At 41.1% G+C, this 26,293-nt stretch overlaps 1 protein-coding gene and 1 long non-coding RNA gene across 2 annotated transcripts in view; both read left to right on the forward strand.

Annotated features, from left to right (window-relative positions):
• Positions 1 to 18,744, forward strand: part of LOC120224320 — a 39,501-nt gene extending 20,757 nt beyond the window's left edge. The window contains exons 3-4 of the long non-coding RNA XR_005526529.1: positions 6,450 to 6,525; positions 18,470 to 18,744. This is a non-coding gene — a long non-coding RNA (uncharacterized LOC120224320). The remainder of the gene's footprint in view (positions 1 to 6,449; positions 6,526 to 18,469) is intronic.
• Positions 18,745 to 22,007: 3,263 nt separating this feature from the next.
• SMS (spermine synthase) overlaps positions 22,008 to 26,293 on the forward strand; it is a 36,455-nt gene continuing 32,169 nt past the window's right edge. Inside the window, exon 1 of the mRNA XM_039222556.1 lies at positions 22,008 to 22,178. Coding sequence (XP_039078487.1) covers positions 22,008 to 22,178 — 171 coding nt within the window. The remainder of the gene's footprint in view (positions 22,179 to 26,293) is intronic.

Raw genomic sequence — 26,293 nt, forward strand, 5'->3', positions numbered from 1 at the left:
CTCTGACCCTCCCCTGCTCACGCGGTCTCTCTCTCTCCTAGAAATAAATAAAACATTTAAAAAAAAAAAAAAAAGATCACCACAGGGCACCTGGCTGGCTCAGTCAATGAAACACAGGAGTCTTGATGTCAGAGTGGTGAGTTCAAGTCCCACCTTGGGTATAGAGCTTACCTAAAAAAAAAAAAAAAAAAAAAAGAAGAAGAAGAAGAAAAGAAAAGAAAGAAATTACTTTTCCAGAAGTATGTAATTCTAACAGAAAGAACGTCAAATAAACTCCTATTAAAAAAGAAAGAAAAAAGATCACCACAAACATTTGAACTATAAACCAAGAAAATCTATCAGACTGCCACTGCCCACTGTCACTCTATCCAAAGAGGATTCAAGCTTCACATTTAGAAATCTCAACTGGCTACCCTCAGAACTCACAAACTGGTTTACAATTTGATCCAATCATTAACCGTTTTTTTTTTCTTTTGTTTGCATAGAAATGCCTTTTATTTAAAACCTGATTGCTTAAACTGATAAGCCCAACTTTGAGAACACAACTGCATCACTGTCTCCTGAAATGAGTTTAACTGAACTGACTTATTGCGAGGACCGATTTACCAAGACAGAATGATCTACCTGCTCAACTTTTATACCTGAAGCTTAAGGGAAGTGTCAGAGGAGGGAACTACAGGAGCCAAGGGCTCCAGGATGGCCCAGTTTGGCATGAACATTATTTTGAGTCAAAAGCAATCAAAACCCAGCAGAGGAAGGAAAAGCTCTTTACCTTCCCCTCAACTGCCTGTTGGTACCAGGAAGAGAGCTATTTACAGACATTCCTCTCTACCTAAGAAACTTACCCACATAATAAGACAACCTTTTTATTTTTATTTTTATTTTTTTGGAAACAAATCTCCTCTCACCTTTCTGCTAATGGTATTTCTCCCCTTTGTATCCACAGACCCCCACCCTGCTCCTGAGCAAATATAGCCTCGTGTTGCTTGACTATATTTGGAATTTCCATGTCTGTGGATTCCCCATACCTATGGAGTTAAATTTGTTTTATTCCTGTTAATCTGTCTCATGTCAGGGCACCTGGCTGGCTCAGTCACTGTACTGTGTGACTCTTGATCTCAGGGTCATGAGTTCAAGCCCAACATTGGGTGTGGACCCTATGTGTAAAAAAAAAAAAAAATCAATCTATCTCACATCAATTTGATTATTAGTCCAGCTAGAAGGTCCTTGAAGGGCAGAAGAAAATTTTCCTCCCTGACACAATCTTTCAAATTTACTCATGATATCCTTAGCTTGGCTAAAAATGTAGCATTCTTATCTAAATCTGCCCCGATCTAACTTACAAGCTTCTAGGTCGAAGCTGGGAGGAGGGACAGGGTCAAGTCCGATTTATTTTTTTATTATTTTTTATTTATTTATTTATTTTATTTTTGAGAGAGAGAGTATGAGCAGAGGAGGGCTAGAAAGAGAAGGAGACACAGAATCTGAAGCAGGCTCCAGGCTCTGAGTTGTTAGCATAGATCCCTATGCAGGGCTCGAACTCACATGAACGGCCCATGACCTGAGCCGAGGTCAGAAGCTTAACTAACTGAGCCACCCAGGCACCCCCAAGTCCAATTTGTTAACCTCAGTTCAATACTATAATTTAAAATGTTTTTGTAGGTGAACAGTCTCTACTTGGATAACTCTGTTAAGAGCTCAATCTGTAAGATTTCTACCCCTCCCTGAGAGGGAGAGGTGTGGCTTTCATGATCTCACAGTGGCAAAGGGCAGATGTTAATCCTCCCAAAGAAAAGCACAATCCAGACTCCGCCCCCTCCCCCCCCCACTTCTGTCTTCTGCTTTCCCAGCAACCTAGCTAACCTGCTTTCTGCCCTAGTACTTTAACCTGGGAGGGCATCAGGACCTTGTGTCTTGTGACCTCTCTCCCAGACTCCACCCCCCTTTTTCCCTATAACCGATCCAGAATTGCTTTTCCCTTCATTCTTTACAGCCTGGAGGGTCTCCCTTCCATTCTATCCACAGGCCCTATTTTTAAACAGGAAGCTTTGTCATTTGGAAATACCTTTCTCCATAAAGCCTGGATTTTATGTACATTGTCTTACTAAAAAGAGGTGAAGAAAATCAGCTTAGAAATTAAAAGCTGATAAATGGTCTCTCTGTTATGAGCAGCACCTATCTGTCCTTTCTTTCTTGGGATAGGGAGCCTGATGACTCTTATCAGAAGACTAACAAGAAATAGGATTTAAAGGGGGGAATAAAAATGCATTGGCTTAATTCCTATAAAATATGTTCCCCAGAGAGGTGAAGTTGCATAAACTAAAGAAAGAAGATTCATTTTCTTGAGCGTCTTGTGAGATTCATCTCTTTTTTTTTATAGAGAAAAAGTGTAACTTTGAAAAACATGACCGTAATGAAAATATAGGATGAATACGTTAATGAGGAAAGAAGGAGGATGATAAATCTGGGACAAAGGAGAATTAGACAGAGATTTATATGTTCAAAAAGGAAAAGCGTGCTGAAATAAGGTTGCTAAATTAGAAGCAAAATAGGACCGTACAACCAGAACCTGCCCGGCAATCTTTTGCATCTCTCTTGGACAAAAATCTGCAAGTTCACATATCTGAGATTTAATCAAGGAGCAGTGCATTCCTCTGAAGAACTAAATAATCCTTGGGTGGGCCTGTTAGATAAAGACCTTGAAATAAAGCTCTAGTCCAACATTCAAAGGACAAGCAATCATACTTTCGCTTTGGTTCCAAGTGTTGGGTAATTTTTCTTAACATTATCAAATGTTGCATATACCCCACCCACCTTTAACAGATACAAACCCAGTATGGTGGAAGCTGATGCAATAAAGAGCCATGAATGGATTTATAAAGAGCCTACTAGAAAGAAAACATGCTGCCTAAAGCAAGGCCAGTTTTCAGCCTTAGAGACGTGAATAGGTACCTTTAAAAACCTAAAATGGTGATGTTGCCCCCAACGTACAGATTTTAGAGATATCTTATTACTCACAAATTACCCTTTCCTTAGCATCATAATCTAGATGTATCTAATTAGGCATAAGTGATTCCATTACCAAAGCAGATTAATCAGGTTAAATGAAACCATAAGGGCATGTGATGATTTTTAAATGATAGGTTATATAGTTTACCACAGCCCACATAACGTATGCTATCCTATTAGGTTACTGGAGTGACAAACATGATTTCATCAATAAGGCGTATTCACAGTTGGATTACCTTTAAGGAATGTAGCACAGTTCACATAGAAACCACTCTCCAACTGATAGTGGTTTCCAAAACAGAACTGGTTTTTAAAAATTTCATAACAGCTTTTGTAATACTATCCTCCCTCTTCAGATGGTTACTGAAGTAGCCTCTTGGTTACAGAGCAATGAAAGAAAATGAATATTATAAAAGAACAAAGCCTATCCTGAGTAGCAGTTTCCCTGTGGAATTTCATTATCTGAGTAGAGCACAAGATCATCTGATTAAAAAGCTCAAATTTTCTGAAACTTTCTATTGATGTCTATGGTGTGTGTAACATGAGGACGTTTCCATATTAACTGTGGAAAACACAAGAATTCATTCAAAGCTTTTCCTTTAAAAGTTGAAGAAATCTAAGACCACAGTTTGGTGCAGCAATGAGAAATCTTTAAATGTCCGTCAGCAACTGCTTGGCAGTGGGTTTTGTTTGTTTAGTTGGTTTGGTTATTTTTTTTAAGTTTTGTTCCTTTTTGTCCTGCAAGAAAGCAAAGACTAATGTTTCAAAAGGCATTGTAACTCAGAAGAATGACAAAAGCTAAGAAATTCAAGTAAGTGTGTCACAGAAACACAGGAACATAGATTTTGTTGGCTAATCCAAATAGATAATTAATCATGTTCCTGACAGTGTGGAATGCAGATTTGCCTGCTCTTTGCAAAAACATTAACAGGCAGACCAGAGGATTTTTTGAATACTGGAAACTGGAGTGGCTTGAGAAGCAAAAGTCAGTGATTTCAAGATCTACAGATTTTTTTGGACCAGTAAAATTTCAAATTAATGTTGAGGACCAACATGGCGTTAACTTCTTAGCCAAATAATAATATTGGAGGAGATATCTTAATATTTATAATTTATATCCAATTATAAACTAGCCTAAAAAACCCAGGTTGGTTTTTGGGTTTTTTTTTGTTGTTGTTGTTGTTTTTTCAGTCTAGTAGATTTGGGGATCAAGATATCTTTAAGTTCTTTCTCAAACCTTTCATTAGTGACTAACAAGCACATTGAAGTAACTGCCATCCATGACTGATCAAAATGCTACTACTGAGACAAGACTTTGACTCTAGATAGGGTTTTGGTTATTGAGAGTTCCTCCTTTGGGTCATCTTCTCTTGAGGATTTTTCAAATGGTAAGGAGATAAGAGACGTAACATTAACCAAATTCTGAGTGGGGCATGTATTCAGCTTTCTTCTTATCTACATGACCTTTAAACAAAAATCAAGTCAAATTCCTTGAATGCCTATTAGTAAGAGTGTTGTGCTCAGTTTTGGGGGCAAGATTTCTCAAACTTAAAGTCTTAATAAATAGAGTCTGTGAACAACACAAAAGGACCGACTTCTGGGTTTTCGTGCCATGGGCTCTGAATGAAGTCTGAGACAGCAGGCAGCCCTGTAATCCCAGTTTTTAAGAAGCTTAATGTGATTTTGATGCGCATGGTCCATGGACCCCCATCTTAAGAAATGTTGTTCTAGGAACTCTGAAGAAGTGACACTTCCAATTTCAGTAATGGCACACTAGCTAATTCAGATCACCCTTCTGCTGAACATAATTTACTAAAAATCTTTTTTTAGAAGCATCAAAAAAGCTGACAAATTATTGACAAATTACTAGGATGAAATCTGGAAGAAAATGGAAATGCAGAGGAGTGAGCCTGGCCATTTTCGAACATGTCTACCTTAGGGTCATTAGCTGATCCTGAAGAGACAATTGAGAGAGTGAGCTGTCTGTTAGGCAACCTTATGGGATTAAGGAGACAAAAGTCAGATCAGGCCATTCCACATGCACACCGTCCCCTATGACTAAGGCTGAGCTGGAAGTGGCTTGCTTAGAAAATCTAAAATCTTGAACTAAAATGATCCTGGAAAAAGCAAATGACCATCCTCTCTAGAAGAAACATCAAACTGGGCATCATTTTTTTCTAAAAATGATTTTTTCTAGCACACAATCAAAAATAAGCTTAATAGGAGATAAATAACTCCTATTCTTTTCTCATTGAGAAAGAACCACTAGGAAAAATGAACAGCAAAATAAATTCAAAGGGACTTCACACAGTGGGTAACTTTATTTATTTATTTATTTATTTCTAGGAGAGAGAGAGAGAGAGAGAGAGAGAGACAGCGTGAGCAGGGGAGGGTCAGAGAGAGAGGGAGACACAGACTCCGAAACAGGCTCCAGGCTCCGAGCTGGCAGTCAGCACAGAGCCCGACGCGGGGCTCGAACCCATGAACCGCAAGATCATGACCTAAGCGAAAGTCGGACGCTTAACCGACTAAGCCACCCAGGCGCCCCATCACACGGTGGGTAACTTTAAATGAATATTGACTATGAAACTGTTACTATGATGTCCTGTAGAAATAGATAGGTATTTAAAATGCACGGCAATAAAAGCATAAAAGTTTAGGAGAGGGTTAAACATTCTAAATTTCTCACATTTAGAGGGGAGGAAAGATATCACTTAGCATTAGATATTTATAAGTGAACGGTACCTGCTGTAACTAGGATAACAGCAAAAGAATAGAAGTAGAGGATATCTAAACTAAAAGAGACTTTAAAATTGAATGATAAAAATTATCAATCCATGGGTGCCTGGGTGGCTCAATCGGTTAAGTGTCTTACTTTGGCTTAGGTCATGATCTTATGACCCACTCATGCACTCGCTCTCTCATTCTCTCTCTCTCTCTTTCTCTCAAAAATAAACGTTTAAAAAATTTAAGAAAACAAACCGTCAATCCAAAAGAAGGCAAGGAAGGAAAGAAAATGGAACACAAGACCAGAAAAGCATCCAGGTGCCCATGGAATGCCCTTTGGGTTGTCTCCTGAGGGAAGAGATTAATGTATTCTGTGTGTGTAAATAAAAGTACGTATGGATATTTAATTAGAAGTCCAGGGCTTTAGGGGCGCCTGAGTGCCTCAGTCGGTTAAGCATCCGACTTCGGCTCAGGTCATGATCTCACGGTTCGTGGGTTCGAGCCCCGCGTCGGGCTCTGTGCTGACGGCCGCCTCAGAGCCTGGAGCCTGTTTCACATTCTGTATCTCCCTCTCTCTCTGACCCTCCCCTGCTCACGCTGTGTCTGTCTCTCAGAAATAAATTAAAAAAAAAAAAAAAAAGAAGTCCAGGGCTTTAGAAATGTCAAAGTTTGCTAATTCTTCCCTGTGTCCATTTTCTCTTTCTGTATTTTAGTAACAGAACCCCTCTGAGTGTGAGCTCATCAAATGGCTGCCCAGCAAGATATTACATTTCCCAGTCTCCCTTGAAGGTAGGTGTGGTGACTTGACTGAGTTTGGATCAAAGAGGTGTAACAGAAGTGATGTGTTTCTTTTTTTTTAATTTTTTAAAATGTTTATTTATTTTTGAGAGAAAGTGAGACAGAGCATGAGCAGTGGAGAGGTATAGAGAGAGGAAGACACAGAATCTGAAACAGGTGCCAGGCTTTGAGCTGTCAGCACAGAGCCCGACATAGGGCTTGAACCCATGACCTGTGAGATGATAACCTAAGCCGAAGTCGAATGCTTAACCAACTGAGCCACCCAGGCACCCCAATGTGTGTTTATATTTATTAAAGATGAAGCTTTGGGGTGCCTGGGTGGCTCAGTCGGTGAAGCTCAACTCTTGATATCTGCTCAGGTCATGATCTTGTGGTCAAAATCTGCGGTCATGAGATCCAATCCCCAGTCGGGCTCTGAGCTGAGTGTGGAGGTTGCTTGGGATTCTCTCTTCTGCCTTTCCCACATGTGTGTGCACTCTCTCACTCCCCCAAAATAAATAAATAAATGAACATTTAAAAAAAAAAAAAAAAAAGATCGGGGCACCTGGGTGGCTTAGTCAGTTAAGCGTCCGACTTTCGCTTAGGTCATGATCTCGCGGTTCGTGGGTTCGAGCCCCGCGTCGGGCTCTGTGCTGACTGCCAGCTCAGAGCCTAGAGCCTATTTCACAGTATGTATCTACCTCTCTCTCTGACCCTCCCCTGCTCACGCTGTCTCTCTCTCTCTCTCTCCTAGAAATAAATAAAAAATACAAAAAAGAATAAATAAATTAAAAAAATTAAAAAAAGATGAAGCTTGGGGCACCTGGATAGCTCAGTCGGTTAAGCGTCTGACTTCAGCTCAGGTCATGATCTTACGGTTTGTGGGTTCAAGCCCAGCATGGGGCTCTGTGCTGACAGCTAGCTCAGAGCTTGGAGCCTATCTTTGGAATATGTGTCTCACTCTCTTTCTGACCTTCCTCTGCTCATGCTCTGTCTGTCTCTCTCTCTCTCTCAAAAATAAATTTAAAAACTTTTTAAAAAATAAACAGATGAAGCTTTGTTGGGGTGCCTGGCTAGTTCAGCTGTTAGAACATGTGACACTGAGGGCTATGAGTTCAAGCCCCATGTTAGGAGTAGAGATTACTTAAAACATAAAAAAATAAATAAACAAAAAGGTGAAGCTTCTTGCCCAGATTTTTCCCACACCAATTGGGAAATGACAATGACTGGAATAATCCCTTGGGTCCTAAGAGGGATGCCGAGAATGGCAGAGCTCACTATCATTCTGGTTCCTATATATCCTCATGGAACAGAGATGCCCTGCAGGCCCTGAACTGTTATGTAAGAAAGAAGAAACTCCTGCAATCTATCAGCTATTGTACTTTGGGGTTCCGTTGCTACAGCAACATGCCTGTGTCCTAACTAACACAGAGGTGTGTTATCGAGTACCAAAGCTTAGTGGGAAAGGGGAGAGTGCGGAGGAAGTGGTTGTTGTGAGCCTTAATAGCAAGCTTAGAGGAGTCAGGATTCAAGAGGATTGGTGAGGTGAAGCACAGAGGGACCACCAGGTGGTGGCACTATTGGTGGTGGTGGCGAAGCTGATTAAATGGCTTCAGCTACCTCATGTGATTTTTATAATTCTATATCTCCAGGGATGTCTTTCTCCACAATTCCAGGCCCTTATTTCCAAGGGTTGGCCAGAATTTCTCTGGAGGTCAAATAGCCTTCTCAGACTCAACATTGCAAACCTATTCAGGTTAATAATTGCTCCCTTCAATACCACCCTGCACTCAGTTGTCCTCACTAGAAACTAGGGTCACCCTTGATTCCTCCTTCATCATCACACACACAGTTTATTACAGAGATGATCTACTTCCATTCTTTTATTCAGTTTTCTATTCTCATTGCCAGTGTTTTGATTTGGGATCCATTATCTCTTACTTCAAATGTTGCAATATCCTCCTTCCTAACTGATCTTGTTTTTTCAAGTTTTTTTTTATTTGTTTGTTTTTTAATTTGAGACAGAGAGAGAGAGCATGAGTAGGGGAGAGGGGCAGAGGAGGGGAGAGAGAGAGAGATAGAGAGAGAGAGAGAGAGAGAGAGAGAATCTTAAACAGGCTCCACGCTCAGCATGGAGCCTGATGAGGGGCTTGATCTCACAACCCCAGGATCATGACCTGAGCCGAAATCAAGAATGCGACACTTAACCAACTGAGCCACCCGGGTGCCCTTCTAACTGGTCTTTTTGATTTCAATTTTCCCCATGCTTCACTTTGCTCTTAGGGCTGTTTATCCAAAACACAAATTTGGCCATGTCACTTCAAACTGTTTGTACACTTTTTACCATTTTCTATAAGCCAAGGAGCCCAGACTCAGTACCGATCTGGTCCCCTTTTGAACCCCATCGAGCCCCTTAATATGCTGGGTCTGAGCACACGGGCCTTATCAGTGTCCTCTCTGCCTGGAGTGTTCTTGTCCTGTCCTTACTTAATGGACTCATACTCAGCCTTCAAAACTCAGCTTAAATATGACTCATTGGAAAACTTTTCCAGGATCCTCTGGATTAGTTGCTTAGTTATTCCCATCTCAATAATTGATAAGTTAATCAATTAATTAAAGATAGGATACTAAGAACTCTCTCTAAATAAATAAATTAACTAAAAACGGGGAGGTGCGTGGGGGTGGCTCGGTAGATTGTGTCTGACTCTTGATTTTGGCTCAGGTCATGATCCCATGGTTCGTGAGTTTGAGCCCCACATTGGACTCCTCACTGACAGTGCAGAGCCTGCTTGCAATTCTCTCTTCTCTTCTTCTCTCTCTGCACCCCCCCAACCATGTGCTCATTCTGTCTCTCCCTCTAAATAAATAAATAAGTAAACAAGTAAACTTTAGAGTACTAAGAACTCAATCCCAAAAAACACACCTTGCAAAAAAATATACAATTGCAGAAGTAAAGAATTTTACAACTGGAAAATGAACTTCTAGATTTTATAAATTATCTTAATGTGTTTATTATTTATTTATTTACGAGAGAGAGCACAGGGGAGAGGGGCAGAATTTGAGAGAAAGACAGAGGGAGAGAGAGAGAGAGAGAGAATCTCAAGCAGACTTCATGCTCAGTGCAGAGCCTGGCATGGGGCTCAATCCTACTGCCCTGGGATCACCACCTGAGCCGAAAACAAGACTTAGACACTCAACCAACTGAGCCATTCAGGTGACCCTATTTATTTATTTATTTATTTTACAAATATAAATACCTTTAATAAAAGCCAAGGGCATTCTGCATAGCCCCGACAGCAGCCACCAGAGCAGGGTAGGAGGCTGGGAGGCAGATGATCTTAATGTGTTTATAGATGAAGTTTAGAGAAGTTAAATGATTTTCCCAGGATCAGAAAGCAGAACTAGAAGTAAGACATAGGGTTTCTGGTTCCGTATGTGTTGCTGTTTTCCTACACTTGCTGTGAAAGTGTTAGAGAATAATTTAGTAGAAGGGTTTGTATGGAAGGTGGAGTTTAAAGACTTGGGCATTTTGTCTTGTGGACTAGGTTGCATTGGGTGTGAGATATGGAATGATGAAAATGTCAGTGTCACCTTGTCACAGAGATATTTATCTAAGTTATGGGCTATTTTCCCAGAGGGACAGATAGAGATCATGTGTACATACCAATGTGAACATTGAAAACCAGAGTATCCAGTTCAAGGGCTCTAAAAAAATTTTTGACCCAGGCGCTCTTTCAGTCTGGCTTCTCAGAATAATGCTTTAAAAAAAGATTTTATTTTTAAGTAATCTCTATACCCATTGTGGGGCTCGAACTTACGACCCTGAGATCAAGAGTCACATGTTCCAAGGACCAAGCCAGCCAGGCACCCCATAATAATGTTTTTGAATGCGTAAAGCATCATACATAGGAATACTGATATATGTACTTCTTCATTTCATCTACTAAATACAAGATCTAGGGGCACCTGGGTGGCTCAGTTGGTTGGGCGTCCGACTTCGGCTCAGGTCATGATCTCACGGTTCGTGGGTTCGAGCCTGGTGTCGGGCTCTGTGCTGACAGCTAGCTCCGAACCTGGAGCCTGCTTCACATTCTGTATCTCCCTCTCTCTCTGACCCTCCCTTGCTCTCGCTGCCTCTCTCTCTCTCTCAGAAATAAATAAAACATTTTTAAAAATTAAAAAAAATAATTTTAAGATCCCCTAAATTGCTATTTTAAGCCATTAACTTTAGCAGTGGATAACCAGAAACCATGGCAGTGTATCATGAGGCACATGTCAGTTTGCCCTGCTATCATTGATGAAAAGTTGGATCATTTGGTTAAGGCCTCATCTACCATATCACTCCATTATAATTATTAAATAATCTGTGGAGTTTCTTATCTTTTTCCTTTAGTAAGTCTTGCTACATGCACTTAAAGCCACCATAACTACAATTGAGGGACCCTACTTCAGAGTTACATTTTTCTTTGTGGAAATACCTGCCATAATACCATAGGAATACAGAAAGAAAGCTAGCACCTATTGACTGATTACCCAGCAGGTGGACTCCACAGCTTGCAGAAAAGGTGGAAATCCAGCAGTGATGAAAACACTTAATTCTATTTGTAGTTCAACAGAGTCTGTGCTTGAAACAGAATGCTACAAACTGTAGGTTTGCCAACTTGTGATTCTGATCCCAAATCACGAGATTTGGAGAAAGAAAAGAAGCAAAGATCAGTCTTTTTATTTTAGGCTTTTCAGAGGGAGCTTGGATCAGATACCCACTGAGAAAGAAGTCTATTAAGGACACTGCTTACCACTTTCGGAGTGATGCACTTATTTCCTAGTTAGGATGACAGTCCCACTGTGTAAAACTAGTCCAGTCTATGTTGCTTTCTTGGTTAAGTCTTTTGCTTTCTGCTTTTAAATATATCATCTGATCATATTCAGGCAATTAAATGATGGTCCTTTTATATTCCAAACTTACAAAGGTTTATGGTTAGGGCTGCCTGGATGGCTCAGTCAGTTAAGCATCTGACTCTTGGTTTGGGCTCAGGTCATGATCTAATGGTTTATGAGGTTGAGCCCTGCATTGGGCTCTGCACTGATGGCATGGAGACTGTTTGGGATCCTCTCTCTCCCTCTCTGTCTCTCTCTGCTCCTCCCTGGCTTGTGTATGCTCTCGTTCTCTCTCTCTCTCGAAATAAATATACTTCAAAAAATTTTAAAAACAAATGTTTATGGCTATATCCCCTGGTGCCTAGGATGACACTTAGTGGGGATTGAGTGTGTGTATGCATAAATGAAAACATGGGGATTCTCATTCTTTCATTCATACTTCACAGATTTATAGGCTGCCCACTCTCCTGTTCTATGCCAGGAATTATTGTAGGCCCTGAATCACAGAGGTTAATAAAACACAGTCCCTGCTTCAAGGGCTCACAGGCTAGACAGAAAGAAACCTCAGCAGTGAATTGTAAAATTCGGGAGAGGGCAGGCACTGATAGAAATATGCACTGGGTTTGTTGTTGTATTTATAAGGTATTGACAATTTATTCACAGTTTAGCCGCGTCGAAGTATTATTCACAGGGAAGTGCGAAACAAACCACAGCATCTCAGCAAGCAGCACAAAGAACATATCACAATTATAGAAAAGACGATAGAAGACGCCACAGCCTTGTATACATATTTATTAACGTCATCACCATCATCATTTTTTAAAAGGATTTCTCGGATTAGCTGACAAGTACCTAGGATAGCCAGTGTTGCTAAACTGTTTTAGAGTAGTGCACTGAATTTTATAGGAACAGGGAAGAGGGCCATGAGAAAAGACCTCTTGCAGGTAACTTGAGTTAATATTATAAAATACTTTTATGAGATTATTCTTAGTATAAATTGTAGTTTTAAAAATGAAGACATTTGGAGGGGCACCTGAGTGGTTTTGTCGGTTAAGCGTCTGACTTCAGCTCAGATCATGATCTCATGGTTCATGGGTTCGAGCCCCACATTGGGTTCTGTGTTGACACCTCAGAGCCTGGAGCATGCTTCAGATTCTGTCTCCTCCTCTCTCTAACCCCTACCCAGCTCATGCTCTGTCTCTCTTTCTCAAAAATAAATAAACTTTAAAAAAATAAATAAAATAAAATAAAAATGAAAAGAGTTGGAGGGGCGCCTGGGTGGCTCAATCGGTTGAACATCCAACTCTTGGTTTCGGCTCAGGTCATAATCCCAGGGTCATGGGATGGAGCCATGCATCATGCTCCACAATGTGGTGGAGCCTGCTTAATATTCTCTCTCTCTCTCTCTCTCTCTCTCTCTCTTTCTCTCTCTGCTCCTTTCCCCCAAACACGCTCTATCTCTCTGTCTCTCAAAATAAAAAATAAAATTTAAAAATGAAGACAGTCAGGGTGTCTGGGTGGCTCAATCAATGGAGCATGCAGCTCTTGATCTTGGGGTTTTAAGTTCAAGCCCCATGATGAGTATAGAGATCAAAAAAAAAAATCCAAAAAAAAGTTAAAAATGAAAGTCAGAAAAAGAAAAATGTTTACAAATCATGCATAAGTCCACCCATAGGTAATAGTAAACATCTTTGTTTATATGCTTCTTATTTTCCTAGAACATATACATTTTAAAATATACAAAAATAGAACCAATCTATATTCTCTTTCGTGACCTGCTTTTTCTCACTTAGCAATACTCTGTGAATATCTGTCTATATCAACAAATATTCTCCTATGATTTCAAAGTTAAGGGAAGCACTATATGGAAAGAGAGAATGTTGGAATAAAATTGCTGACTAAGCTACAAAGTTAGATACAAATGCAACTAGTAGTGTTGTCATTTTTACCAGGGGGAATAATTTACAGTTCTACTAGACAGAAAAAATCATGCACAATCTTATCAATCTTTTCTACAAGTTAACATGTATATATGTAATTTCATGGAGTCTGGGCCCCAATCAATAGTAATTAATAAGTTAAATTTACGTTTCTCTAGATCTATGCTATCCAGCATGGCAGCCACTAGCCACATGTGGCTGCTGCGCACTTGAAGGGCTAGTGCAACTGAGAACCTGGGTTGTTAGTTTTTATATTGTGCATGTGCTTCTCACCATAAATGATTGATTGATTGATTTTTCTTCACATATAATTAACATGCATTGTTATATTACTTATAGGTGTACAATATGATTCAACAATTCTATACATTTCTCAGTGCTCATCATAATAAGTGTACTCTTCGTCCCCTTTATTTCATCCATTCCTCCACTGACCTCCCCTCTGATAACTATCAGTTTGTTCTCTAGAGTTAACAGTCGGGTGTTTTTGTTTGTTGGTTTTGATTTTGGTTAGTCCCTTTTTCTCTTTGTTCATTTGTTTCTTAAATTTCACATATTAGTGACATTATATGTTATCTTTCTCTAACTGACTTATTTCACTTAGAATTATACCCTGTAGATAAATCCATGGTGTTACATATGGCAAGATTTCATTCTTTTTCATGACTGAGCACTATTTCATTGTACATATGTCACATCTTTATCATTCATCAGTTGATAGATTCTTGAGTTGCCTTCATATCTTGACTATTGTAAATAATGCTGCAATAAATAAGAGTGCATATATTTTTTTCAAATTAGTGTTTTCATTTTCTTTGGGTAAATATTCAGTAGTGGAACTACTGGATCATGTAGTAACTATTTTTTATTTTTGAGGAAACTCCATACTGTTTTAATTTTTTTATTTAATTTAATTTTTAAGTTTTTATTTAAATTCATTAGATAACATACAGTGTAATATTAGTTTCAGGTGTACAATATAGGGTTCAACATTTCCACACAACACTTGGTACTCATCATGACAAGGCCACTCCTTAATCCCCATCACCTATTTCACCCATTCCCCCACCACCTCCCCTCTGGTAACCATCAATTTGTTCTCTATAGTTAAGAGTCAGTTTCTTGGGTTGCCTCTCTCTTTTTTCCCTTTCCTTGTTTGTTTCTTAAATTCTACATATGAGTGAAATCATATGGTATTTGTCTTTCTCTGACTGACTTATTTCACTTAGGATTATACTGTCTCTCTGGCTCTATCCATGTCATTGCAAATGGCAAGATTTCATTTTTTTATATAGATATTTTAAAAATGTTTATTTATTGAGAGAGAGAGAGAGAGAGAGAGAGATTGAGAGCAGAGAGAGAGGGAGAGAGACCAAGCAGCACCACACTCAGCACAGAGCCTGACACAGAGCCCGATCCCACCACTACCCTAAGATCCTGAGCCACAATCAAGAGTCTGACACTAAACCAACTGAGCCACCCAGGTGCCCCCTTATTCTTTTTCTATGGCTGAGTTATATTCCAGTGTGTGTGTGTGTGTGTGTGTGTGTACCACATCTTCTCCCCCCCCTCCCCCGATCTAGGGTTAGGGTTAAGGTATATGCCAGGGTGAGGGTCTATGCCTGGTATCCTGCAGTACAGAGACCTCTCCAGAGGGTTAGGAGTAGGGATAGGGGTATGGGTTGAGGCTAGGATTAGGGTATATGCCTGGTATCTTATAGTTCAGGGACCTCTCCAGAGAATAAAACCCCAGACTTCTGCTAGGGTGAGAATAGACATGAAAGCCATCTATCAAGCTGAGACAAGGAAGGTTTGGGGGGAGGGCTCTAAATATTCCTTAAATGAATATTCACTTGTTCCTTCTGTTTTTATTTGTACCTTTACACCCATTTTCAGAAATATTACTTATTCTTTTTTTTTTAATTTTTAAATTTATTTTTGAGAGAGAGAGAGAGAAAGAGTGCAAGTAAGTAGGGGAGCGCCACAGAGAGAGGGAGACACAGAATCCGAAACAGGCTCCAGGCTCTGAGCTGTCAGCACAGAGCCTGACATGGGACTCCAACCCACAAACCGTGAGATCATGACCTGAGCCGAAGTCGGATGCCCAACCGACTGAGCCACCCAGGTGCCCCAAATATTACCTATTCTTAAATGTTTGGTGTCTTCTCCAGAATAACTAGGCTGCTTTTCAGCTTTCTTATCATGTGTTCTTTAAATATTTTTAAAAATTTTTAATGTTTTAAAATGTTTGTTTATTTATTTTGAGATAGAAAAAGAGGCAGAGAATCCCAAGCAGGCTTTGCACTGTCAGTGCAGAGCCCAATGCAGGGCTCAGTCTCACAATCCATGAGAGTATGACCTGAGTGGAAGTCAAGAGTTGGACACTTAACCAACTGAGCCATCCAAGTGCCCCTAAATTTTATTTTAAAATTAAAATAGTGTAAAATATTTTTCCATTCCATTCAATTATATTCTTTAGATGTAGTCTTTAGGACTACATTTCACTTAAGCTGTTGCAACTCGTACATATTGCTGCACTGTACTTCCTGGCTTGAGTACATGAGTCATCTCCAGTATTACACATAAACACATTATCACTCTAGTTAGGATCAGAAGATTGAGTAAATTCAATAATTCAGTAACTTCCTATGTACTAATTTAACATTGAAAGGTGTTTACTTTAACCTTTTATATAGAATGTACCACTTACAGGGATACATATGTGAATCATAATTGGTAACCACATTGAAATACTTCTTATGCTTTAAACTATAATGGAATTAAACTATTTTTAAAATAAGAAGTATGGACTAATTTTTAAGTTTAAAATGAAGGCATACCACTGAGGGAGAATTGCATGGAGATGCAGATACTAGTAATGTGCCAGAAAAAGGAAAAAACAAAGAGATTAGGGACACCTGGGTGGCTCAGTCAGTAAAGCATCCAACTCTTGATTTCAGCTCAGGTCACCATCTTATGGTTTGTGGGATCAAGCCCCAAGTCAGGCTTTGCACTGATGGCACAGAGCCTGCTTGGGATCCTCTCTCTCCCACTCTCTCTGCCCTTCCTTCACTTGTGTTCTCTGTCTCTTTCTCTTTCTCTCTCTCAAAATAAATAAACTTAAAAGAAAACCAAAGAAATTAGAAGAAAGTATGTTTTAAGTGTCATGTAATTTGCTGTAGCAGACCAAAACAGAAAAGCTATTTGTTGCTTTCTTGTTTGAATAAAGCTGAATAAAGATACTAAAGTGGACAATAATAAGGGACATTTTTGGCAAATACAGAGTGAATTTGATAAGAATAGTCAAGAAAGAATCAATGAAATTAGTTGCTTGCATTGAGAATTGAACATCCAGTGAAAATTGTTTTTAAAAAATGATAACAAGTTCTGAACTTGAAACTTTGACCAGCTTGATAATGGCTTGGATTTTTTGTGCAAAAAAACAAACAAACAAACAAACAAAAAACCAGTTTTAGATTGCTCAGTTCTCTGAAACAGCCTCTATGAAAAGCGTCATGGATACAGTTGTTAAAACTGTTCAGATATATGTGTAAATGCTTTGACTCATCACCAGTGGTTACAGAACTGTTGAAAGAAGCAACAATTTTAATGATCTTGTGTTTGTTGCCAGTGCTCGTTGGTTGAGCCACAGTGAGTTTTACAAAGTTGTATTGTGCTGTTGACTGCAAGTCAAGGTTTTCTTTTTTTTTTAAAGAAGTTTTTAATGTTTATTTTTGAGACAGAGAGAGGCAGAGCATAAGCATGGGAGGGGCAGAGAGAGAGGGAGACAGAGAATCCAAAGCAGGCTCCAGGCTCCCAGCTGTTAGCACAGAGCCCGACACGGGGTTCAAACTCACAGACCGTGAAATCATGACCTGAGCTGAAGTTAGATGCTCAACCGACTGAGCCATCCAGGTGCCCCAATCAAAATTTTCTTGAAACAAAAAGAATGCTTGCTAAATATTCATTAATAAAAAATGGCAATATGATTTACATGTCTTCCCATAGATATTACAATGCATATGAACAAGATAAATTTGAAGCTCCAAGGAAAGGAAAAGCTTCTTTGGGATTTAACTAGACAGGTATAAGAATTTTTGTTAAGAACTGGGGCGCCTGGGTGGCTTAGTCAGTTAAGCGTCCGACTTTCGCTTGGGTCAAGATCTCGCGGTTCGTGGATTCGAGCCCCGTGTCAGGCTCTGTGCTGACTGCCAGCTCAGAGCCTGGAGCCTGTTTCAGAGTCTGTGTCTCCCTCTCTCTCTGACCCTCCCCTGCTCACGCTGTCTCTCTCTCTCTCCTAGAAATAAATAAAAATAATAATAAAAAAAAAGATTTTTTGTTAAAATTGGCACTTTTCATGATTCAAACCAATAATAATAATTTCATACATTATTCTAACATGAATCAATATGCAGAAGATTTTAATATAATAGCGTTATGTAAATTGGCTGTAAAAACTAAAAAAATAAAGAATGCTTTGTTTATATTGATAAATTTAGCATTGGTTTTCAAATAGCACAATACCCCTTTGAAACTAATACTGAGTTGACACAAATTGATGAATTTATTTAGCTTGGAAAGATGCAGTTTTGAAGTCAAAGAAGTTAGCAGAAACCCAAAGACAGAGATGTCCTGGCAGCCACAGGAAAAAGTTTTCAAAGATGTAAAATAACAAAGAAAGATCAAGTAATAAAAGAAGCAGAAAAAGTGAACAAAGATTGCCAAATGTAGCGAAAGCCCAGGCATGTTGGGGGAAAAAAAGAATACGTACACACACACACGTGCACACACTTACACACACTACACACAGGTGTGTTTGGGTACCAGTCAGCACCAATGTGAGGCTTTCCTCATTATACTGAGCAACAGGTGGGAGGGACAGGCAGAGGCAAGAAGCTGGATTGATCCAGGGTTGTGTTACGAGTGTGCAGGGACAGAGTACTGGGGCTGGAGGGCTTGATGGTGCCAGGACCAACCACAGAGAGAACATGGAAAGGAGGTGAGTGAGAGAGGGAGGAGGAAATAGGGTGGTCCAGGGACTGAAGGTCCTGATGTGATCAAAGAATAGGCACAGCACACATATTTTGCGTGGCCCTTGGCCTGTATGTGACACTGCCTCCTCCCCCGCCCCGCTCCAGGTATTCACAATTACTGGAGCTGAGATCAAGGAACTGACACAGGGCGTTGGCTGAAATCTTCCACCCAGAAGCCCAACTCCACCCAAGATGAGGCAGGCATTGAACTGAGGTCATACAGGTGTCAAACTTGGCAGTGAAGGTGAGCTGGGACCTGGAGGCCTGGTAGAGTGACTGGATAAGGCATGGACCTATTGGGGATTTTTATTAAATCTGTGAGCAATGGGCTGAAAGTATCAAAAAGGAGACCTTCCTGTTATCCTCACCCCTGCACTTGAAAAGGCAGACTGTTTCCCTTAAGTCAAGCCTGCCTGTTCCCAAGAGATTCAAGCATATCTTAGACACTGCTGTGTCATAGACGCCTCAGGAGCATTTGGGGGTTTTGTCCTTCTTTTTAACATTCTTCTGTTTTCTGTGCAGTCACTGTTTTGATCACTTTATTTTGGTAATAATTTTAACAGAAAAGTTGCAGAAAGAGTAGAGGGAGCTCTTCTCTTTACCCAGTTTCAACCATCATGGACACTTTATCCCATTTGCTTTATCGTCTCTCTCTTTCTCTGCATATATAGATGCATTCACATATCTATACATGCATATATAATTTCTTTCCAAACCAAGAGTTAGTCAGAGACATTATGCCCCTTTACCCAAAAGGCTTCAGGGTGTAATTCCCAAAAACAAGGACGTTCTGTTATGCAACCTCAGTGCACTGATCAAAGTGAGGAAATTGAACATTGCTACAAAGCTATTGTTTAATCCACAGTCCTCGGTCCACTTTTGTCAGTTGTTCCGATAATGTCTCCGATGGCTATTTTTCTTTCCAGCTGCAGGATCCAATCCAGAATCACACATTGTGATTTAGTAGTCATAGCTTCTTAGTTTCTTTTCATCTGGAACAGTTCCTCAGCTTTTCTTTGTATTTCTTGACCTTGACATTTTTTGAAGAACATAGGCAATTCATTTTGTGGAAGGTCCCTTAGTTGGAGTTGGTCTGATGTTTCTTCATGATTAGAGGAACGTTGTGCATTTTTTTGGCAAGAAGACCTCAGAAGAGATGCTGGGTCCTTCTTAGTATTCTGAAGCAGGAGCCACGTGAGGTCAGTTTGGCCCAATCAACAATCTTATCTTTACTTTGTAACAACAGCAGGATGTTCTTTTAGCTTTATTCTTTCCATCTGGCAGATATCTTGCATTGCAGCATAATTTTCCATTTTGCACATGCATAATAATGTGAAGTTTCTATTTCTGATTAATTGCAAATAACCAAAATGCAATAAACTGGTGTTTTTAAAGGAAACGTGTTTAAAATAATATGTGTTGGGGGCACCTGGGTGGCTTAGTCGGTTAAGCGTCCGACTTTCGCTTAGGTCATGATCTCGCGGTTTGTGGGTTCGAGCCCCGCGTCGGGCTCTGTGCTGACAGCCAGCTCAGAGCCTGGAACCTGCTTCAGATTCTGTCTCCCTCTCTCTCTGCCCCTCCCCTGCTCATGCTCTGTTTCTCTCTGTCACTCAAGAGTGAATAAACAGTAAAAAAAAATTTTTTTTAAATATGTGTTAATGTTCAGTTGTGGGGTTTTAATGTCAACTGGTATACTTAGATTGAAACCAAGTCTGTTTCAGATGACAATGAGAAAACTATATATTTGTAAATAATTTTGAGAATATGCAAGTTAAGACTAAGAAAAAACTGGGGCACCTGGGTGGCTTAGTTGGTTAAGCGTCCGACTTTTGCTTAGGTCATGATCTCGCGGTTCGTGGGTTCGAGCCCCGCGTCGGGCTCTGTGCTGACTGCCAGCTCAGAGCCTGGAGCCAATTTCAGAGTCTATATCTCCCTCTCTCTCTGACCCTCCCCTGCTCACGCTGTCTCTCTCTCTCTCTCTCTCTCCTAGAAATAAATTAAAAAATATTAAAAAATAAAATAATATGTGTTGAAGGGCCTGGGTGATTTAGTTGGTTAAGTGTCCAACTTCGGCTCAGGTCATGATCTCACGATCTGTGAGTTGAAGCCCCGCTTTGGGCTCCGTGCTGACAGCTCAGAGCCTGGAACCTGCTTCAGATTCTGTCTCCCTCTCTCTCTGACCCTCCCCTGCTCACGCTGTCTCTCTCTCTCTCTCTCTCTCTCTCCTAGAAATAAATTAAAAAATATTAAAAAAAAAAAGACTAAGAAAAAACTTCCTGACACAATGAGCATATTTGGAAAATGGTAACATCCATATATCCTTAGTGTGCAAGACTTTTATGATTTAACATGGTGATAATGCCAGGCAATACATATACAACCAGAAAAACGTATGGGCTTAGTGGGGAGGAGTGAATTATCATCTGCGATGTGCATCTTAAGAGTAACTGCTATGTAACAATTTTAGGCAGATTCTCAGAGCCTGACAGAGGGGGGTCGTGGGACTGGTTGTGCCAAGGGGAAGAAGCCGAAAATGGAGCCAAAGAAGATTTTTTTTTTCTTTTTCCAAAGAAGATTTTAAAATCAGAGCTGTGTCAACATGCATAAATTCACTTGCTTTCAAGAAGCTGCAATGGGATCCAGGAACCGGAAAAAGAATATTTATTATTTTGCCTTTGCATGCCAAAATGTAATCTCTCTTTTTCTTCTACCCCTTCCTTTAAACAACAGTCGTCTGCATGTAGAATGAGTATATTTTAAATGAACCACTCAGTGCTTTTATCTGCCTTTATTTCCAGTACTGAGTGGCAGCATGATAGACTAGAAATTCTCCTGACTTGTGGCGCTTTGGTGGCTCAGTCAGTTAAGGGTCCAACTCTTGGTTTTGGCTCAGGTCATGATCTCACAGTTCATAAGTTCAAGCCCCACATCGGGCTCTGCGCTGACATTGCAGCAGCTGCTTGGGATTCTCTCTCGCTCTCTCTCCCTCTCTCCCTCTCTCTCTTTCCCTCTCTGTCTCTGCCCCACCCTCCTTCTCTCTCCCTCAAAATAAATAAATAAACTTAAAAAAAAAAACAGAAATTCTCCTTATTTTATGGTCAGACTGACCCACGTTCCAAACGTCACTCTGCCACAGACTGACACGTGGCCTTGAGCAGGTCACTTGGCCTCAGTGTCTATGTCTTTAAATGGGGAATAGATTTTGCTAGATTGGAAGGATTAGAAATGACATACTTTACAAATACTGTGGCCCATAGTGGACAGCATTCAATAATGGAAATTGACATAAGAGCAATATAGTTTAAAGAAAAGAGCCCTGGATTGGAAACTGGGGCACCAGGATCCAAGTGCCTGGTGCCTGGTTCACCAACAAGCACCTGACCATGGCTGGTCACTCAAACTTCCTGGATTTTAGTCCAAATAATGAAGGAGTGTTGGTTGGAGAGAAACAGAGGTCAAGTACAAGAGCTGATGCCACCCTGTGGGAACACAGCTGAGCAAGTGAGCGGGCTGTGGCTGACACTTGATCTGAGCCATGAATGATCACGTGTGGGTCTTTCCACTGGTCAAAGGAGGTGTTTCAGGTAAGGACAAAGACCAAGGGGTCGGTAAGTGAAAGGGCAAAGTGTTGCCATGTGGCAAAATGGCAGCTCCAAGCCAATCCCAGCGCAATCAGCCTCTGGGACTACCTCTGAGTGTTGAGTTGTATCAAATACATTTTAAGATAAGTGGACCTTCTGTGGGCTTTAGAAATCTTTTAGCTTTTGCCATAGGGGAATGGCAACTGAAATGGGAGTTGCTCTATAAGCACCAGGTACTCACCATGTGAACTGGGGCAAAGGAAACCACTAGTTAAATATAAGTCTTAACTCATTAGTAATTCATAATTAATCCTTCTATCGGGCTTTTTACACACTAGACACTGTGCTAAGTGCTATGCTTCCATTAATTCACCTGATCCTCAGCATGATTGTGTGAAGGAGGTGCTATTATGATACTCCCTTCAGAGATGAAGAAACAGATGCAGAAAGATGAGATCATTTGCCAAAGGTTGCCTGCAAGCAAATAGAAAAATCAGGATTAGGATCCAGGCTGGCTGACAAAGGCCCTGATCCTAATCATTCTGTGAACTGTCTCTCTAGAGACTAAGGAAGTAAGGAATCATTCTTACAGAAAAATACAGTGCTAGTTAACTAGCACTGATATTGAGAATTTAGTCACATATTTAAGTACAGCTGTACTTAAATGCTGCATTCAGACTAGAAACCAGGTGTTACTTTTGGACCCAAATACACTCCATTATTTTCTTTGGTAACACTTTTGATTATGTCATTATTTGGGCATAGGTGCTTAGGTAATGCATTGCAATAATTAAGTCTCCCCTCCCGCTAATGTGCCATTCGTTGCTGGAAGTGAGAGGGAGGGAGGAAATGGAGTAGGCTGGACAGCATTTTATGTCGGGGCTTTGTGTCAAGTAGAAGTTCTCTTAAAAAGTCTGGCCCAGGGTGCCTGGGTGGCTCAGTGGGTTAAGCCTCTGACTCTTGAGATCTGCTCAGGTTGTAATCTCGTGGTCGTGGGATGGAGCCCGCTTGGGATTCTCTCTCTCCCTCTCTCTGTCCCTCCTGATTCGTGTGCACTCTCCCTCAAACTGAATAAACATTTTTCTAAAAGTCCGGCTTGATGTATCTTCTCGGGTTGTATGACAGGGTCAGGTTGCCAGTTTTCCTTCTAAGTCAGGCTTTGTCAAACTGGAGGAATGCTCTGGGGTGTTTGTGAGTCTGCAGGGGTAAACACAGCGGCTACAGGTTAATAGCAGGAACTGACTCTCCATGTCTTTGTGGCCTACATGCTAGGTCTAAAAGAGTCAACAGGGACACAAATGAGGATTATGACTGTCTTGAGGAAAACCCGTTTTGTTATTTTCTTGTCTTAAATAATTATCCAGAGTTCTACCAACAAACGTCTCGGGGCTTCTGAACAGGCTGTGAACCGCCTGACACTCTGGGAGTTGGGAATCTGAGTCACATGATGGGAACAGAATGGGGAAATCGCACTGGTTGGCTTGTCATCCTCATCTCCCCAACATCTGAACCCAGGGAACCTACTCTCTGCTTGGGTTCCTTTGGGGTGTCAAGCATGATGTCCTTAAAAAAAACCAACTTAGGGGCACCTGGGTGGTTCAGTTGGTTAAGCTTCTGACTGCAGTTTGGGTCATTTATCTCTCTTTTTTTAATTGAGATAAAATTTATATAACAGAATTAGCTATTTTACAGTGAAAAACTCACTGGCACTTAGTACAGTTACAATGTTGGGCAACCACCAGCTGTATCTAATTCCAAGACATTGTCATTACCCCCAGAAAAAAACCCCATACCCATTAATCAGTCACACCTCCCCCCCAACCATTAACCTCATTTCTGTCTCTATGGAGTTGCCTGTTCTGGACATTTCAAGTGGTGTCATACACTATTTGTTCTTTTGTCTGGCATCTTGCACTTAGCATGATGTTTTTGAAGTTCACCTATATTGTAGCATGTATCAGTCTTTCATTCCTTTCTCTTGCTGAATATTTTGTTTATCCACTCATTTATCAATGGCAATTTAGTTGTTTCTGCCTTTTGGCAACCATTGTGTACAAGTGTACAATTGTGTGGGGTGCCTGGATGACTCAGTCGGTTAAGCGTCCGACTTCGGCTCAGGTCATGATCTCGCAGTTTGTGGGTTCGAGCCCCGTGTCGGGCTCTGTGCTGACAGCCAGCTCAGAGCCTGGAGCCTGCTTCGGATTCTGTGTCTCCCTGTCTCTCTGACCCTCCCCTGCTCATGCTGTCTCTCTCTCTCTCTCTCTCAGAAATAAATAAAACATTAAAAAATTAAAAAAAAAAACAAGTGTACTATTGTGTACAAGTTTTTGTTTGAACATTTGTTTTTGATTCATTTGGGTACATATCCAAGAGTGGAGTGGCTGGATCATAGGGTAACTGTACCTTTAAGTTTTTAAGGACTCACCGAACTGTTTTCCAGAGTGGCCACACCATTTTACATTTCCACCAGCAATTTCTCCACGGCCTTGCTGACACTTGTTACTTTCTGGCTTTCACAATATATTCACTTATATCATAGCTATCCTTGTGGGTGTGTAGCTGTATCTATTGTGGTTCACACTGCTTTTCGGTTTTGCAGCAGCACACTTACTTTTATGTTGGAGTCTGCTGGGTTTTTATTTGTGTAACAATCCCCATGTTTGGGTGGCCCCTCTGTCAGGGCCCAGGCAGCAGCACGTTTTAACACTCCTGAGGTGATTCCAGTATGCAGGCAAAGTTGAGAATCACTGTATCAAAGATTCCAAACCCGTCTCAGTTATGGTCTTTTTAATCAGGAATTTAAATCACATTTAACTTATTAGGCCAGGGGAGCCTGGGTGGCTCAGTTGGTTAAGCGTCCGACTTCGGCTCAGGTCATGATCACACGGTTCGTGGGTTTGAGCCCCGTGTCGGGCTCTGTAATGACAGCCAGCTCAGAGCCTGGAGGCTGTTTCAGATTCTGTATCTCCCTCTGTCTGTGGCCCTCTCCTGCTCATGCTGTCTCTCTTTCTCTCAGAAATAAATAAAACATTAAAAAAAAAAAGTATAACTTACTGGGCCAGACCCACATTTATCTGAAAAATGGTGGGGGAGTGATACAGCTTTCTGTCAGCCATTTCAACTCTAAAAGCTAAAGCCAGAGTTTTGTTTTTTCTTTGTTTTTTTTTTTTTTGTTGTTTTTGTTTTTTTAAGAGCGGAAGTGATTTCACCACAGCTGCACACAGAGGGTAGGGAGGCAGAGTGTCTCTAAGGGTCTCAAGTGAACTGCTGAAAACAGAAAAAATAAAGCAGTAAAACAAAAGGGTACTGGCTTTAATGGCAGGTGCAGCTGCTAAGGGCTGCTGGTCCCCACCCCACCCCGCCCCCCACCTCCCTTCACAAGGAGGGTTTGTTGGCCTCTGAATTCTTACAGCCTGGGAAGTTTCCAGTTAGCACCCTATTTCCCTGCCACAGTCATCACCTTCCCCTCTTCAACAGAGAGTCTTTTTCCATTTTCTTTAATTTTTTTTTTTATTTCAGAAAGAGAGGGAGAGAGAGAGAGCATATGCATGTGTGCACGAGTGGGGGAGGGGGCAGAGGGAGAGAGGACAGAATCCCGAGCAGGCTCCACCCCATGCTCAGTGTGGAGCCTGACACAGGCCTTGATCCCATGACCCTGGGATCATGACCTGAGCCGAAATCAAGAGTTGGGACATTCAACTGACTGAGCCACCCCGGCACCCTGAGTCTTTTTCCATTCTCGACTTCCTTCTTCCCACTAGGTGGTTACTGCTACAGAGCTGGCCAGCCAGTGTGACTCTGAGTTTCTAAAAGCTCTGTTGTGGACGTCCAAGTTGGCCTGACTGCAAAGAAGCAGGTGGGCTCATGTGAAGGCAAGTTTTGGATCAGAGTAATACCTAACACAAGTAGCATTTTGTTAAGAGGATCACTTATGTGTTTTTCACTCTAAGTACAGACTTCATTCATGTTATTTTCACTATTGTTACTACCCTCCAGCCATCTCTTGCCCACAGGAACATCCCTGGAGTGGAATTAGCAGTTCTCCTCTCCTGGCAGCGACAGACAGCACGCACCATGGGGGCGGGGGGGGGGCGTGCTGGACAGGACCCCGCGTAGGACTGGGCCTGTGGCAGGGGCTTTAGGGGAGCGGGTAAGGAAGCCAGGTGTTCTCTGGATGGGATGCTGGCTGGAAGCGAGGAGTTTCCATGGTAGGGGGGTCTTCATAACTCTGATCGGGAAGCAGGGAAGGCCAGAGAAAGGCTGTGATTGGTAAAGGAGCAGCAGTCGCTCATATCGGCCAGGGTTCGGGGATGTGTGGAGACTTTTGTGGTTTGGACAAGGTTCACTT

Source organism: Hyaena hyaena, unplaced genomic scaffold (assembly GCF_003009895.1).
Source record: "Hyaena hyaena isolate Hyena2069 unplaced genomic scaffold, ASM300989v1 scaffold_1158, whole genome shotgun sequence".
Lineage (NCBI taxonomy): Eukaryota > Metazoa > Chordata > Mammalia > Carnivora > Hyaenidae > Hyaena > Hyaena hyaena.